Genomic DNA, 15,948 nt, shown 5'->3' on the forward strand with positions numbered 1-15,948 from the left:
TTAAACTTGATTCTGAGTGTGAGTCAAACCAAGTGCAGCGGTGGCCTATGACATGATGTACACGACCCTCTTCAAAACAATGCAGAGCCACTGGCAATGTTCCCCCCCCCCTAACCCCATTAGCCCCCACCACCAGCAGTAGTTCAAAGGAGCGGCTCTCTACAAACATTATCATATAATTTGGGCCAGCCGTCGGCTTGTAAATAAGTGATGTCGAGGCCCATTGTGTGGCGGGGCCACAGGTTGGAGACAGGCGTCTTTGCTGTTGCCGGCACGAGACAAAGGCAGGAGACAGAGCGTCTAACCTTTTGATTCTTCAGAGGATCACGTCAGCCCGGGACACATCGCTCGCAATCATGCCCCGAACGCAAGGACGCGGGGCGCGAAGGGCGGGGGGACAATCGGCTCACCGTCACCCGCGGCTTGCTTGCAATTAAATTAGCAATTGTCGCAGCACATGTTAGCTTAATTGACATGAAAGTGAAATGGGGGAACAATAGGTAGCCTAACTAAAGGCCTGATACTGTCTTGGAAATGGAAATGTATTTATATGTCTGTAACAGCAATTGATAGACAACAAGGGGGGCTCGCGGGAGCATCTAAAGGACTTGAAATGTGACCATTGGAAAAGTTGCGACTTTTTTTTTATTAAAAAGAAGAATTAAATTGAACAAATAAAGAGCAAGGTTTTGAGAATGTAAAATGGGGAAGTTGGTATATCATGTGAGTTTAATCTAATATTAATGATAGACAAGCTGTTGGTTGCACTTTACTTTGACCAAAGCTAGCAATAGCATTAGCCAGCGTTTTAGCGCAACCGCCCGTCCACCAGTGACACTTCTGCGCTGATTATCAGAGTTGTGAAGCGATGTTCTTATGTTCTATTTTTTTTCTATAAGAAAAAAATGTCAGTGTGTATGGAACTACTGTGATGAAACTCATACAAATATCACGTCTGGTGTGAACGCAGCAGAAGGCCGGCGCAACATTTGACTGGGCCTGACATTCAATTGTAGAAAACTAATTTCAAAGCGCTGTTATAAAAATCTGGCACCCACAAATGCTCAGAATGTATAATATTTTTTTTTCAGGTTTCTTTAAAGTTAACCAAGTGAAATTTTACACTTTTTAGTTTTAAGCAATGGACCGTCAAGCACGTGCATCATTTCTTGGCAAAAATGTTTTGTGTTCCTTAGCATTCATTCATGTACCGCTTATGTTGACATTAAGGCAATATGTTACAAGTTTGCAGTTCAAGGAAAAATAAAGCGTCTTTCTCGCAATGTGATTTAAAAAAAATAAAAACTTATTTTCTTTGTGTTTTGGATCAAAATTTAGCAAGTCAGGCTTTTCATTGCTGAGCGTAAATATATTTGCATATGTGTGTGAAAAAAAAAGGATGGATTCTAGAATATGGATCTTCTATAATTCATAAAATGTTGTTCTTTGGGAAGAAATGATGACGGCGAAAGCAATAAATATTACCAGTAAATATTTTTTTTTTTCATCTTTACTATTTTATCAATAAAAAATGTATACAATCTAATGTACATGATGCAAAGTTGTACAGCTTTTTTTTCCATGTTTAAAATAAGGACTCAATTTATTTTTTAATATGTTGATATAAATATATATATTTATATATTTTGCAAAATATATGATCATATTATCAAAGGAACAAAAAAAGAGCGAGACACACATACACCTCAACGTAAAAGTTATAAATAAGGGTCCAAGTGAAGTTTTTTTTTTTTTTTTTTTTTTTCAAAAAGACCTTGTAGAGAGTTGTCTTGTCCAAGACCGCTTTAGCGGCAGCCGCAGCCCTCAACTACCATTTCCTGGTAGTTTTTCAGTACCACCTTGTCGTTTTCATCCAGGTAGAGCATGGAGATGGCGCTGAGCTCCGTGGGCACGCAGCACGCCTTGGGAATGTTGTTGTTCACAGAGTTCACTAGTGTCTGAACAATGGCGTGGTTGGTAGAGTTGAGGTGGTCTGCCAACGGAAAGGGACACTCCCCGTGGCAGTAGTAGGCCTGGTAGCCAGGGGGCGCCACTATCCAGTCATTCCAGCCCACGTCGCTGAAGTCGACATAGAGCGCGTGGCGCCGGCAGTTGCGGTTGCGCTTTCGTCCCCGCTGCTTGGGGCTACGCTTGGTCCGCTTTGTCAACGGGTGGCCTTTGCCGTCGTGGCCGAACGTCACCAAGAGGGGGCGCAGCTGTTCCCAGTCCTCGCCGGGCTCCTGGTGGAGCGAGCGGCTGACTCGGACGTGCTCGCCCCGGCGACGCGGCGTCCCGTCCAGGCGCAGGACCTCCACGGCCAGGCCGTGGTTGCGGCGGCGCTCGCGAGTCCAGCGCAGCACGGCGGGGCTGACGTCGAAGCTCTCCCAGCGCGACGCGTTGTGTCGTACCAGCCGCGTGTCCAGTAGCTGCGTGATGAGCTGGCCGGGCCGCGGGGCCTTCAGCACCTCGTAGACGTTGATCCGGTGGAGGCCCGCCTTGTCATTGTCGTCGCCGCCTGCTCCGGCTATCTGATGGCGATATAGACGCAATTCGGCCGAGGAGAGCAGCTCGTCCTCTGGAATGCTGCTGAGGTTGAACAGGAAACGTAAGGGCGTGGACTCACTGCCATCCAACTCGTGCACTCTCTCCATGTGCTCTGATAGGGAAAGAGATGAAACTTGTTAGCAGTTTACAGTCGACGGGATAAGGAAGGAGCCGCTCAAGAATAGCGAAAATACGCGTATCACTAACTCCCGTTGTAATGCATTGGGGGGGAAATTTTTTTATTTATTTATTATAATTATTATTTTACAAACCTTCAAAAACGCTGATACATTTTTCTAAAAAATGGGAATGCGGGGAAAAAATCCTGAAAAAAAGGCACTAACCCCCTGAAAATAGACTGGTCAACAAATTTTGACTAAATTTTTATAATCAGGGATGCAGGTAAATTTTTCTAGAATAATTTTTTTTGCGCTGATTCTGAATCTGGCCTTGAAATTGGGAACGTTCAAAAGTCAGCGTTGATAATGTTCCACTCCAGACCTCTAGGTGGCAATACTGCAAATTAAAGGTTTGACAACTACCTAAGAAAAACCTACCCTGTCAGTTTAAAAAAATTTCAAGTGCTTCTAATGAATCAATTTAAATTAATTTTAAAGGGGAAACCTGATTTAAAATGCATATCAATGACGCTTCGCGCTTTGTTACCAAAACAAATCAAACGTGCATGTTAAGATAACACAAGAAGTCTTTTCCCAAAGTGTGTCGTGCACTCGTTTGCCTTTCTCCGAGCACTTTGCTGAAACACGCATCCTGCGGGAGGGTGGTGATTAACGTACCACAGCTACAGTATAAACACAGTGGAGGCTCCCTGTTCCGCGCTCACGCTGGAGATTTCTGGCGAGATCACTATTGTTGAGGTGGGGAGGGGGGGAAGGAATGTTGTGTCTACTATTTTCCTGCACAATCCACTCCAGTTATTTCACACCCAGAACCTAATCTTGCACAGGTGGTTCTCATTATTAAAACCCGCTGTGGTTCTGATTAGCCGCATCACGTCTTGTTTGCTTGAGATATATTCGTCAATGAATTCGTCATTCTTATTATTTTTATTGACAAGTCAGCGGAGTTGGATTTTGGCTGAGGTAGAATGAATGAAAAAGGAAAATGATGGCAACATGAACGTGAGCGCTCCCACTTGAAAGAACTCCAAACGTATTATTAACATAGTTAAAGGGACAGGAAAGAAAAAAAGATTCTTAGGCAGGGCAGTAGAAATTCTAATAACATATTGCATCTCATGTACTGCAAATTCCACCTGACTATTAAGACATCCACTCATTGTCAAATTCAATGTATTTTTAAACCAAAAAAAAAAAAAAAAAACATTTCTGTCAAAAAGGTTCTTTGCGATAATATTCTGATGAATATTGTTTTTGTGGAATATGAATTAAGCAGTCACTCGGGTCGACTGCAAATGACATCACAGTTGATCAGGTCACAAGCAATCACGGCTCCCCTGTTTTTTTGTCCATCACACCAATTATTTCATTCATTTATCATCATTTCACCTGAAACCTGAAAACATATATATATATATATATATATTAGTGCTATCAGGTGAATATTTTAACTCGTCGATCATAAAAACTTTCCCTGATTTATTGCGATTAATCACATTTTTCCACTGCTATTTATTGTGAAGCTAGTAACAGATATTTACTTGAATAATATCTTGGAATTAATGCAAAATATAAATATTCACCAATTATGAAGTATATTTCATTGAAAGACTGTTCTAATAGCTTTCTTTGATTCTTGAATACGATCAAAACGGAGACAACTTTTCAGGCATTTTTTATAGAAATATTTCTCAAAACTGCCCATAAGCACCTACACACTATATATATATATATATATATATATATATATATATATATATATATATATATATAATTTTATATTTCGTTCTAGTTCCGATCACCCTAAACCAAGTTTTCTAAGGTCAACACTTTTGTTTCAATGTAGTTGAATTCGCTCCTTGACCCTAAAAGATTTACCGACTCCTTTAAGGCTTTCCGACCACAGTTTACCTCCAGCAGTTCAGTCAAGCACCAGTTCCTTCAACATTAATCGAAAGCCGCCAGCCCCGGTCACCGCAACTACGTCGCGTCCCCTGCGTTGCACGGGCCTCTGAGGCACTTTTTTCCATCCCTCGGCTCTCGGGCACCCACAATGTTAGCAGTGGGTGTCTTTATTTAGAACGCGGCAGAGTCGCATTAAAGATAATTGCACGTTGAGGAAGGTTCTTTTTTTTTTTTTCATGATTTTTTTTCATCTCCATATAAACTGGATTGTTGCAGTCCAGTTTTCCGAGTTGCTCCCTGCAGGATGCGGTCAGACGTAGACGTCGGTAATATGAAAGTATGCTTTTCGCTTAAGCTGTTAACCAAACCCTTTAGTCCAATGAGGCTCTTGAGTTTTCCTAGCAGATTTTCGCAGCTCATCAGGCATCGCATGGATGAATGTCAGGTTAATCTTTTATGCATGTCTTGTTATATCTTCAACAAACGCTTACGTTCATGACCAGATTCGTCTTCGCGGTTATGATTTTATTTGATTTTTTTTCCAGACGAAACCTTAAAATGAACAAATCTGGTCACTGTGCGATGAAAAACACAAATCCTAAATTAGTTTTTCTTTCATCCCAAAACACTACAGAAATTTTTTTTTTCTTTTTTTTTTTGGTTTTAAAAGACAACAAAAAAGTGGTGTTATTAAAAAGATTTCGCAACGTGTCAGCCAGCATTTGATGATTTGTCAGTGAGTGGATATTTGACCCTTACCTTAAATTTAGAACAACAAACAAATTTATAAATAAAATATTTAGCGTTTAAAAAAAAAAAAAAACTTAGCCTCGAAACAAATCATAGATTGACAGTGAAAAGCATGGTGCTGAATTTCAGGCTTGTATGTTTTGTCTCGTTAAAAAGATACATGGCAACATTTTGAGATACTAAAATGATTTCGGAGCAAGTCAGAGAAAGTTTGGTGAGTAAATTTCTGAATGGATGTCATCAAACACACACACATATTTTAGGTGCATATAATTAACAAACAGAAGCATATATTATCTCAAAAAGGTGCTTTTGAAACTTAAAAATGTCACCCCCCCCAAAAGAAAATTCAGATTTTCCAATAAAAATAAATAATAATAATTTAATAATAAATAAAAATAATTTTCATTGTATTAAATTGGCGTTCTGCTTTTAGAAATTCATATCGGGCAAGCTTACACTTTTTTTTATGACTTTACTGCAAGCAGACATTGAACAAGTAAAATCTCAAATATGTCAGCTTGCTGACAGTGTAGACATTTTTTGGCGAATGTTAGCATTTAATGAACACCCGGTGGACTTTGGGATAAACATTTACTCTGCAACTAGTAACTATTTCTGCCTCCTTGAAAGATAAAATGTCAGTCGTAATTAATGTTTTAGAGAATATCAGTGGGTCTCTTCAAAGAACAGGTAATGATAATGACAGCAAAATGTTGGTAATATTTCTGAAAATAATATATATACTTGATAAAATTGACTAATTTTCTTAAATTACTTGGTGGACAATAAAAACAATGTAAAAAAAATATATATATATTTAGTAGCATTTAACAACTAGTAGCAGATTGTGTGGGATAAGCCAAAATGTCGAACATTCCGTGGAAGAAAAACTGATTTATAAAGAAGGAAGCGCATTTTAAGAGACTGATCATTGTACTGGTTTGTGTGCAAACGTTTATCCACTTCTGATAAGACTTCAGGGTTTCCGTCTTCTGCTGCATTCTCATGATGACTGAGTGATCCGGATAAGGACGCCGAATAGTGATAGTCACCCTGATGCGGTTATTAAAACAATATGAAATATTTGCCGAAACTTGACGTAAAGATTAACATAATTTGCATACCAAAAAAGTGCAAAATATTTTTTTTTGGTTTGCAAAAAGTAAGACGAAAACAGCAAGGAAATTTGCAATAAAAGAAAAGAACCACAAAACATTGTCGGTCGTCATTAAAGATGAAGCAGAGAATATCTCCTGGTAAGATGGAAAGCTGCTCTTGGTTAGATGTGGTTAGAAAAAGATGTAAAAAAAAAAATGGATAACATGAAGGTGATATGCTTTTTCCTTAAGCTTTTAACCAAACACTTTGGTCCAGGGAGGCTGCTGAGAGTTTTTCTAGCAGATTTTTGCAGCTCATCAGGCAGCGGTTTGGTGACCACATCCTGAAAAATCTTTAGTTACAGCGAGACGGGTGGGGCCGTCTTCCAATCTGTATTTTTTTTTTTTGTTATTACTCCCCTAATACGCTACAGCGCTAGCCAACAGTGAGGAAATCCCAACTCCCTACTACACGTTCCACTCCCTTACACCCACCCCGCCCCCATCCTTACCTTCATGGTGGAAGCCCCTCACAGTGTTGGCTCGACTTGCCGACCTTTCCGGGTACTCGAAGGCGATTTTGTCGCCGCCCCCGGACTCCTCTCCCTCGCCGGACTGCAGCCGATAAAGGTCCAGCAGGTAGCGCGGCACGGCGGCGGCCGAGGGGCTGGGCCGGGGCCGCCTCTTGAGGCCGAACATGTGCAGCAGGGTGGCCTCGAAGTCCCGCAGCAGTTCATGGCTCTGAGCGTCCGAACGACCCTGCAGGCCCGGCACTTTCTTTTTTCCTTCTTCAGGTATCAGACTGGCATGGTTGCTCTCTCCCAGCAGGACTTGGCATATGAAAAGGACCATCAGCATTCGATTACCAGGAATCATGATGTCTCTGACGGGAGCACAGGTTACAAGATTAGAAATTGAACTTTGACCTGCCCGGTAGACAGGACTTCATAACCGCCCACTAATGGTTTTGAATGATCCAGTTTGGCTTGTTTACAGTAAAGAAGACCACTTGCATTTGCTCTTTGTGACATCCTTCAAAGGCAAGCCCAAATCTAATTGGAGTTGGCGCCAGGGGCGTGGTCACCATTGGGAATTTTGAGAGATTGCCGAACGGCCAGTCCATTCCAGGGTGGAGATTGATGCGCCAAAAAATAAATAAATTGCCCTATTAACTCGTTCACTGCCATTGACGAGTATAGACGTCAAAAGTAGAAAAAAAATTACCAGGATTGGCATTAAAGGAGTTAATAAATAATTATTTTTAGACCGTGTTCCAGCGTGTGAAAAATCACAGTAGTAAAATTAAATATTCCCCAATATTTGAATAAAGGTTTGACTCCAAACTTTTTTTTGGGTCATCAAACGACATGATAAATCCACAAGGGCCACAGACTATTTACATCAGATCACGTGAGGCTGTGTATTATTACGCTATACAACCCTCTTTTGCCAACAAAGCAGCACCTAATCTCCTAGAATGTTTCGCAAGATGGGAAAATACCCAATGAGGGATCATTGACCATTCCTTTTCAATGGGTTTGAGGTCTGGGGATTGAGATTGCCGTTGGAGGAGCTTGATTCTGTGTCTGGTGAACCATTTCTACAAATTTCAGTATGAGAGTATGCTTCTGCAATTTTCCTGTCTTACTAAAAAAAACTAAAATCGCAAAACAAAAATTCTTCATTCCTGGAGTTTCCAAATTTGAGGTTTAGGGGGTCCTGACAAAATCCAGAAAGTCACATTTCTTGCGTTTAAGGTCCCGTTTTCACTCCTTCCACTTTAGACAAAGATAAGACCAAGGACCAATTTTCGACTGCGTTGCCAGCCAAACTAAAAATGGCTTTACCCACGCTTTTACGGGTGACTTCAACAAAGTCACATGCCGCTTAACTTACCGACAGAAAATAAAGCGTGGGAAAACAGTCCATGTTTGTTGGGAGCGGGCGGCGGACACGTTCTTCCAGGAAATGTTAGGTGGCGTTGGGCGGCTGCAGGAGAACGTAGGAGTGCGCCTGTTCCTGGAAGAGACACACACAAAGAACTTAATTGCTGTACATAATTGCAAACCTAAAAACAAACATCTTAAAGTCTGTGCGTGTTTTTTTTTTTTCTTTTAAATAACCATCTGTGTCTGTGAAATTTTAGAGATGACTTCCATGTGAGGGATCGCTACAGCCAGTCAAAGTTTTCAATTTTTACCAGGGTGCTGTTCCTGTTCAAGAAGCGAATCGTGACTAATTAAAAATGCATAAAAAAATATTGATCTGCTGTTGAAAAATAAAAACACAAATATAAAAATCCTTTTTGCACTAGACTTGGTCGTTGTATTTTTTCTGCGCAAGGCACAAAGCTAATAAAAAAAAAAAAAAAGACCAAATCCTGTCATCTTTGTGTGAAAGATTAAAATGCAAAGAAAAATCATATTTTTAGACCAACTTTCTGATTGTGCATGTTCCTGTTTCAGGCCAGAATCAAAAAGTACCTTAAAAATATATATACCAGAATTAAGTCACCAACATCTAAAGCTCTTCGATTAATTAGTGGGAGCCCAAGTCCAAAGCAAACACGGTGAAGCGACATTTAGCTGTTATGCTGCACGCAAATGAAATCAGTAACCAAAAGAAGTGGACGTCAGCCCCAAATCGAAATGCCTTTAAATCCAGGTTAAAAACTAGACTTTATCACATTATTTTAAGGTATTTTAAACATGTTTAAATTAATTACACTATTTCGTCTTTCAGACATCTACTTTTCATTTCTTTCAAATGTCTTTAAATCTTTTGTTTGCCAGAGTGTACATTCTTTTAGTAAATTTTTAATAAGTTACTTTATGCTTGTATATGAAATGGGCTCTCTAAATAAAATAAATTGTTGATTCTTGTCAGTTATTGCACGGATCGTAATAGAAAATCCATCAAAACGCCCGTTCCTGTTCCAATCGAAAATATGCCAAGTTGAGACAGCTGCCCGTGAAATGCAGAGATAAAACTGTCCTGTTTATGCTAGGTTGGTTGGCAGGTACCTTTTCTAGCACCAAGGCAACGATTAACAATAAAAAATGTTGGTCAAAATTACATTCAAGCTTCTCCACATGAGCACATTCAACCGAGCAGAGTTTTACTTCATTTCAGTGATCAATATTTGTGAAGGGGGTACCTCAATGCTAGGCTCGTTGCAACCCAGCATGAGATTTTTCATTTTCCACAACATAGTATGCCGAATGCCTTTCCCCCTAAATCGTTTCACGCTGCAATGAAGTTGCGCTATTTGGAAAACCTAGCCTAGCCTAGCTCCGACATTATCATTCTAAATCAAACACGAAATCTCCAGAGTGTCAAATTAATCAAAAGCATGACAGTTCTAGCAGGCGTCTCCGAGAGAAACATTGAAAACAAATCTGCTGCGGTTATTAATAGACTTGTCAAGTGAGGCAACTTGCATGAAACTATGTCGTAAGGTGGAATACTGGTTTTGATTTACCATCTGGCACAAAGGAGAAAAGCCGTATTGGGTGTGTTTCCTGTTTTTTTTTTTTTTTCGTCTTTGGGGAGTGGGGGGGTGTCATTAAATGCACCACAGTGTTGAATCACAATCGTAAAAGTGTTAATTAAGGTTACACTCGAGTGACGTTGGTCTTTGGCCACCATTTTAGATGCTGAAGCCAAAAGTATTCATAGAAAAAGAGTAAATGCGTAAACTAGGGAACGGCATTTGGCTATTTGAAAAAAAAAAAAATCTGTTGTTGGTATGTACCTCCACAAAGCCAATAATATCTGTAAAAAATATACGTACAACGTACAAACTGAGTCATCTGTGCGTGAAACCTAAAGGCGCAAAGATAATACATCCACGTTTTGTAATCGGTTTTTGGTCAATTTCAGTTCCCGCAAAAGCCAACAGCAAAAAAATCATATAAAAATATTAAAGCCAAGTTGGATGCAGAAAATTTGACAATTAATAAATTTATAAATATACAGCATATCTATATGAAAAAAAATATACAGCAGAAAATATCTCTTGTGCAATGGAAAGCAGGAACCGACTCATTTGCAAAACCGACCTGGCTACAGACGGCAGAGTAAAACAAAACAAACAACAAAGTGAACAATTTCAGGAGGATTTCTTTTTTTATTTTATTTTATTATTTTTTTTATAAACATTTCAGATTTTTGTATTATTTGGACAAAATCAATGAGATGCAACATTGTACCAAAAAAGCCACGTTACCGATATCATCCTTATCTTATTTCGACAGCAAATCAGTTGAGATCGATTCCCTGCTGGTATGAGCAAAACAGTACGGCTTCTTCTTAAAGACACAATTAATTGACTCAATTATTAACAAGTCATCAAATGAATCATTTTGGTCCACTTTTTTTTTTTATACAGCATAATATTTGAGATCAGAGCAACAAGAGTGCACTTCATGTTGCCTGATGCTCGTGATGATTGAATCCATTTCAAATGAATTTACATTCTTCTGGAACCTTTTGAAACCTTTTTTTTTTTTTTTTTACACTTGCAGAATCTATGAATGTTCTGAAGTGGTTTCTGGCCAGAGAAGGCTTAAAAGAGTCGCTCAACATTCCTCAGCCTACATCAAGTTCTTTTTTTTTCTGATACCTCAAACTATACCTGAGATTGATCAACCAAGCACTCATCATTGCCGCCAAAATTCTTTACGATCATTGTTCATCGTACGTGGTATGATGACTTACGAGCACCCCAAATTAGGAGTTTTTGAGTAACGACTGTCACTTGGTATATTTATTTTTTATTTGATTCACAAGCTAGCTTACGCTAGTACTTGAAACGATTCAGCTTTGCACACGTATATTGTACATAATGAGAAGGGTGACAAACAGCTCCGGTGGGCCAAAATTTAGATCCTGAAACTCCCGGAGGCATGCTGTTGTTATTGTGACTTGCGACTTGTTCCAGTGTGCAGTAATGAAGAGGTGTAACGAAAACTCATTTGAATCGGAAAATTGTTTTGGATTCGACCTTACTGAAGTGAATCCTTTGACTTTAAAATGTGCTATCCTTGAATCGCATCACACCTTACGTATCAGGTTGTTGATGATTTGTTGTTTGAATTTAATTTGAATAGTTACTGCCCTACTACGGTGGAGAGCTTTTACATGGTACATATTAAAAAAAAAACATGACAAAAGCTACCGCCATACAATATCAAATCGAATGGTTATCCCCAGCAAAAATTCTGTTTTTTCTTTTCTTTATTTGAGGGCGGGCTGGAACGGATTAATGGAATTTCAATTCATTTCAATGGAGATTGTCGATTTGATATACTGAACAAACTAAGCTTGTCAATCAAAGTGTCACTGTACATCCAAGGATACGTTTTAATTTGCCTTTGACCTGTGATCAACCCTTGGCTTGCTCGGTCATGACACAAAATCCTGTGCGTGTGTTGGTGTTGCTTATCCAGACACACACACACGCACGCATACACTCTGGCGGGAAATCGTCAGCCATTGCATGTTTGTGAGAACAGAGCGAGCGAGGACGGTTTGGAACATGATCAGCTCTATTACCCATGGGGTGGAGGTGTGTGTGTGTGTATGTGGGAATGGAGTGTGCGTGTGTGTGTGTGCATCAGTGACAACAAGCGTTCATTGTACAGAGCGAGAGAGAGACGGGGGCCTCTCCCATCATTACAGGAATTGAAAACATAGCCACCATAACTGAACATCTTGTAACCGTAACAAAGTGATGATGAAAGCCCATCAGGTGTTTGGCTTCTATGCCATTTTATGATGTGTTACCGTATTGTTGTTCTTATGACGTCAGCACACAAGACCCAGCTGCAGACATTTTGCGGCAACAAACCCAAGAGCTGGCCGCAATTTGGACCCTGGCGCTCTAAAGCAGAGATAATGCATTTCTTGAAGAATTCCACCAGTGGGGATGGGTAGACGGCGCAAACCGACTAATCGCCAGCCCCTGATTTTTATCATTTCAGTTGTCCCCTAATTGGTTTGCAGTCACGGGGGCAGAAGCGGGTTGTAATGAGCCGCAAATAGTGTTGACCACTCTTTTGACGTCAAAGGGAAACTTCAAAGCCATTGCGGGAAAGTGGAGCATTGTTTGGTTTTACAATTTTTTTTTGGTCTTTTAAATATCAGCAGTCAACAAGCAAAACACTGTAGACTCATTTTTAAAAATCGCAAAATATTTCATCTTAGTTTATTGCTATGAAAATCATGTTTTATGTATTCATTGGCGTAAGTTGCTTGGGAAAAAAATATCAAATGGGCTTGGTTTGCCTCTCTCGGGCCATTTTAGTTTTCATGAAGTCCACTGAGGGCCGTACTAAATTTGTGAAAAAATATGATCAAGGTTGCCCAACCCTGCTGTAAAAAAAAAAAAAAAATAACAACACTGCAGAGCTTAATAAATAAATAAATTGCAACCAAAAGAAAGTAGTAGCAAGTTAATAGTAAACTAGATTTTAAAAATTAAATGCTTGATGGGTTCTTGTTTGGAAGTAAAAGTTTTTAAAAAATTATAGAAATTTATTTAATCCACATTCCTCAACCTAGACAATGCAAAAAAATGTAAATAATATACAGCAACATTAAAAAAATAAACGCTGTATTTTAGAAAACAAGACATAAACAAATCCTAATATCCTGAATATTTTTAGAAAAAAAGATAAGGTTGAAAAAATATGTTACAACCTATATCTGAAATATTGCATTACATTTAGGAAAAGAAAATAGAAATACCCCCAGATTTAGGGAAAAAAACATTTTACCATTTTATACTTCTAATTTAGGAAAAAATATTTAGATTTTATTCAATAATATACTCCTAGATTAAGATAAAAATACTTAAATAGTCTTATAACCTAATAATTACACTATAGACAGAAATAAGTAGTCACTGTTATATAAATGCACAGATTTAAACCAAGCTGTTGTTTCTTAGACGTCATCTTGTGTGTAGGTGAGTGCGTGTGCGTGCGTCCTTTGTCCTCACTCCACTCAATTGAGACATTTTACACACACAGTCATACACCGCACGATTCTTAAAATGCATCCGCACTTTGTGACGTAATAGAATTTAACAAGCCCTCGTGTGTTACTCACAAAGCACAAATGTACCACAACATCTTATCAATGTGCACAACTTACGTGAACGCTTCACACATTCGGACATGAATCCATGTGTAAGAATAATTCCTTCCAATTAGTCCATTCGTCATTTAAATTATGTTACGTCACATTTACGTCTTGTAGTATGGAACGTTCACTTTGCAACCCAAACTAATAAGTTACATTTTTTACTTATAGTTTAAAAATAACAATTAAGAAAAACTCCATTCTACAAAGCAACAGGTTGGTTCGGTCCGTGAACGCCTCATCGCGGAGAACGCGTCATTGTACTTGCGAGACTCACCATCAGTAGAGGTCCGGGTTCAAACGAGCAAGTCTCAAAACTGACGTGATACAGTAATAAAGTCCAGCAACGATCAACGAGGTTATAAAAAGCGAGCCTTCGATTGAAATCGGGCGTCTTCTGGGCTCATTAAATCCCTTTCAAGGTGTGCCCAGAGGTGCGAGGGGGCTGCGAGCGGGTCAGCCGGCGCCGCTCCTCGACTGAAGGGAGGGATGGATGCGGGGTGGGATTGAAAAGGAGCGAACGAGGCGGTGCGCAGGAGGGACGTGTCCGGAATGAGCCAGCATCCGAAGCCCCGTGCACTTTTTATGGATCCGCCCAATTTCAACCTTCCTGCCCACCTCTCCTCCTCCTCGACGTCCTCCCTCTTCTTCCGTGCGCCCTCCCTCCGCCGTCCGCGACCCCCACCTCCTCCTTCATCTGTCTCAAACACCTTGAATAACCCGCCCCCCTCCCCCCGGGACCCCCACGCGCGCGCGCGCGCACACAATACCCCTTCTCAATAAGTGCGCAAGTTCTCGTGATATTAATGCTCCAAGACATCTCGTTTTGTATTCATGTGTCATGATCAACAAGATATTGTGTCATAAAAGTGAGCACGCGCCTCATTTTTTTGTAAATATTTTTTATTATCGTTATGGCTGAATAATGTCTTTTTGTCCATCTAACAGTCTGTCCATTTAATGACCAATCTTCCGATAATTCATCCATCCAACTGTCCATCTAACAATTTGCATCCATCCACCTTTCTGTCTTCCTTTCATTGATTCATCCATCCATTAATTCAACAAGCGGTCTGTCCCCTCAAACCAAGAACCTGTTGTCCACGAATTTCACCTTTCATCCATCAATCTCATTATCCAGCAGTGCATTTGACAATATTTACATCCAACCGTTAGCCATTCTGTCTGTCCATCCATGCATCCAAAAATCTCACTAGTCCTTTTGTCTGTCTATCTATTATGACAGTCAATATTTTCTTCTATGTATTCACCAATCATCCATCCATCATCCAGCCATCACTCTGTCCATTCTTTCAATGAACAATTTATCCATCTACATTACCGCCATCCTTTCATCCAACCATACAATATGTCATCCAAAAATCTCTTCATCTGTCAATTCAACAATAGGTACATTCATCCAGCCACACATCTATTTACCCAGTCAACAATTTCTTTCCTTCCATCCATTAATCCATCACCCATTAACCAATCATCCAATAATTCATCCATCCAACAATATGTCCATCGAACAAGCTACCATCCACCTTCTCATCTTCCATCCATCGATTCATCCACCCATAAATCAATGAACTGTCCAGTTGTCTGTCTGTCCATCCATCACAGTATCATCTAATCCCCTCCACTTATCTGTGGGTGACAGATATCGCTTCATCCAGCGGTTGATTCAACAATATGTGCGGTCCATCCGGCCATCCAACTATTAGTTATCTGTCCATTCATCCAATCTGTTGTTGTGTCTGTCTGTCCAGCTATCTATTTGTCCATCCAACAATCTGTCATCTATTCACCCCTTGAATCCTTTTGTCCATCCATCCACCCATCCATCCATCCATCCATCCATCCATCCATCATCTATTCAGCCATTCAACAATTTCTGTCCATCTATCTAGCCGTCTGTCCGTCCATCCACCAATCATCCAACGAACTGTCCATCCGTCCAAGCCATCCGTCAGTCACCCACCCTTCCAACCATTCATCTGTCCAACCAGCCAGTTCATCAATTTTCCTGACCGCCAAGAACAGTTTCATCATTCCGCTGAAATGAAAGCACCACGTTCACTCTTTAAATTGCGATCGTTTGACTCGTCCGTCCGTCAACCCATCCGTCCATCCGTTCCTTTTTTTTTTTTTTTTACGAATGCATTCTTGCAACCCTTCGCTTGCCGAATGTCCGCGTGAAGTCTCAATGCTCTGTGATTTACAAGATATTGTCGATTCGTCGGCCAGAGAAAGATACTTTCCCCATTCCCAATGTGAGGCGAACATGTGCCAAACTATAATAACAGAAGGATGATGTGTGAAAGTCGCAGATTATTTACAGCTGTTGGCTGCACTTGTCG

The 15,948-nt window shown here is 40.1% G+C and overlaps 2 protein-coding genes across 2 annotated transcripts in view; one reads left to right on the forward strand and one right to left on the reverse strand.

Moving 5' to 3' along the window:
• The window catches only part of LOC148342997 (uncharacterized), an 85,677-nt gene that overhangs the window by 13,530 nt on the left and 56,199 nt on the right, over positions 1 to 15,948 (forward strand). The gene's annotated exons all lie outside the window — the stretch shown is intronic.
• On the reverse strand, positions 148 to 14,124 carry bmp4 (bone morphogenetic protein 4). Its single transcript, XM_088313701.1, has 4 exons — positions 13,863 to 14,124; positions 8,336 to 8,458; positions 6,952 to 7,322; positions 148 to 2,656 (listed from the first exon to the last, which is right to left on the reverse strand). The coding sequence occupies exons 3-4, from the start codon at positions 7,313 to 7,315 to the stop codon at positions 1,806 to 1,808; spliced, it is 1,215 nt and encodes a 404-aa protein (XP_088169827.1). The 5' UTR covers positions 7,316 to 7,322; positions 8,336 to 8,458; positions 13,863 to 14,124; the 3' UTR covers positions 148 to 1,805.

The sequence above is a fragment of the Idiotropiscis lumnitzeri genome, chromosome 1 (assembly GCF_059441095.1).
Source record: "Idiotropiscis lumnitzeri isolate Australia: NSW breed Sydney's pygmy pipehorse chromosome 1, RoL_Ilum_1.0, whole genome shotgun sequence".
NCBI classification, from domain to species: Eukaryota; Metazoa; Chordata; class Actinopteri; order Syngnathiformes; family Syngnathidae; genus Idiotropiscis; species Idiotropiscis lumnitzeri.

Bases quoted from the DNA above. Each gene is read 5' to 3' on its own strand.
- bmp4 (XM_088313701.1), bottom strand. From the start codon at position 7,315: ATGATTCCTGGTAATCGAATGCTGATGGTCCTTTTCATATGCCAAGTC. The intron at 2,657-6,951 runs GTAAGGATGGGG...TTTCCCTATCAG, and splicing joins GAGGGGCTTCCACCATGAAG to AGCACATGGAGAGAGTGCAC.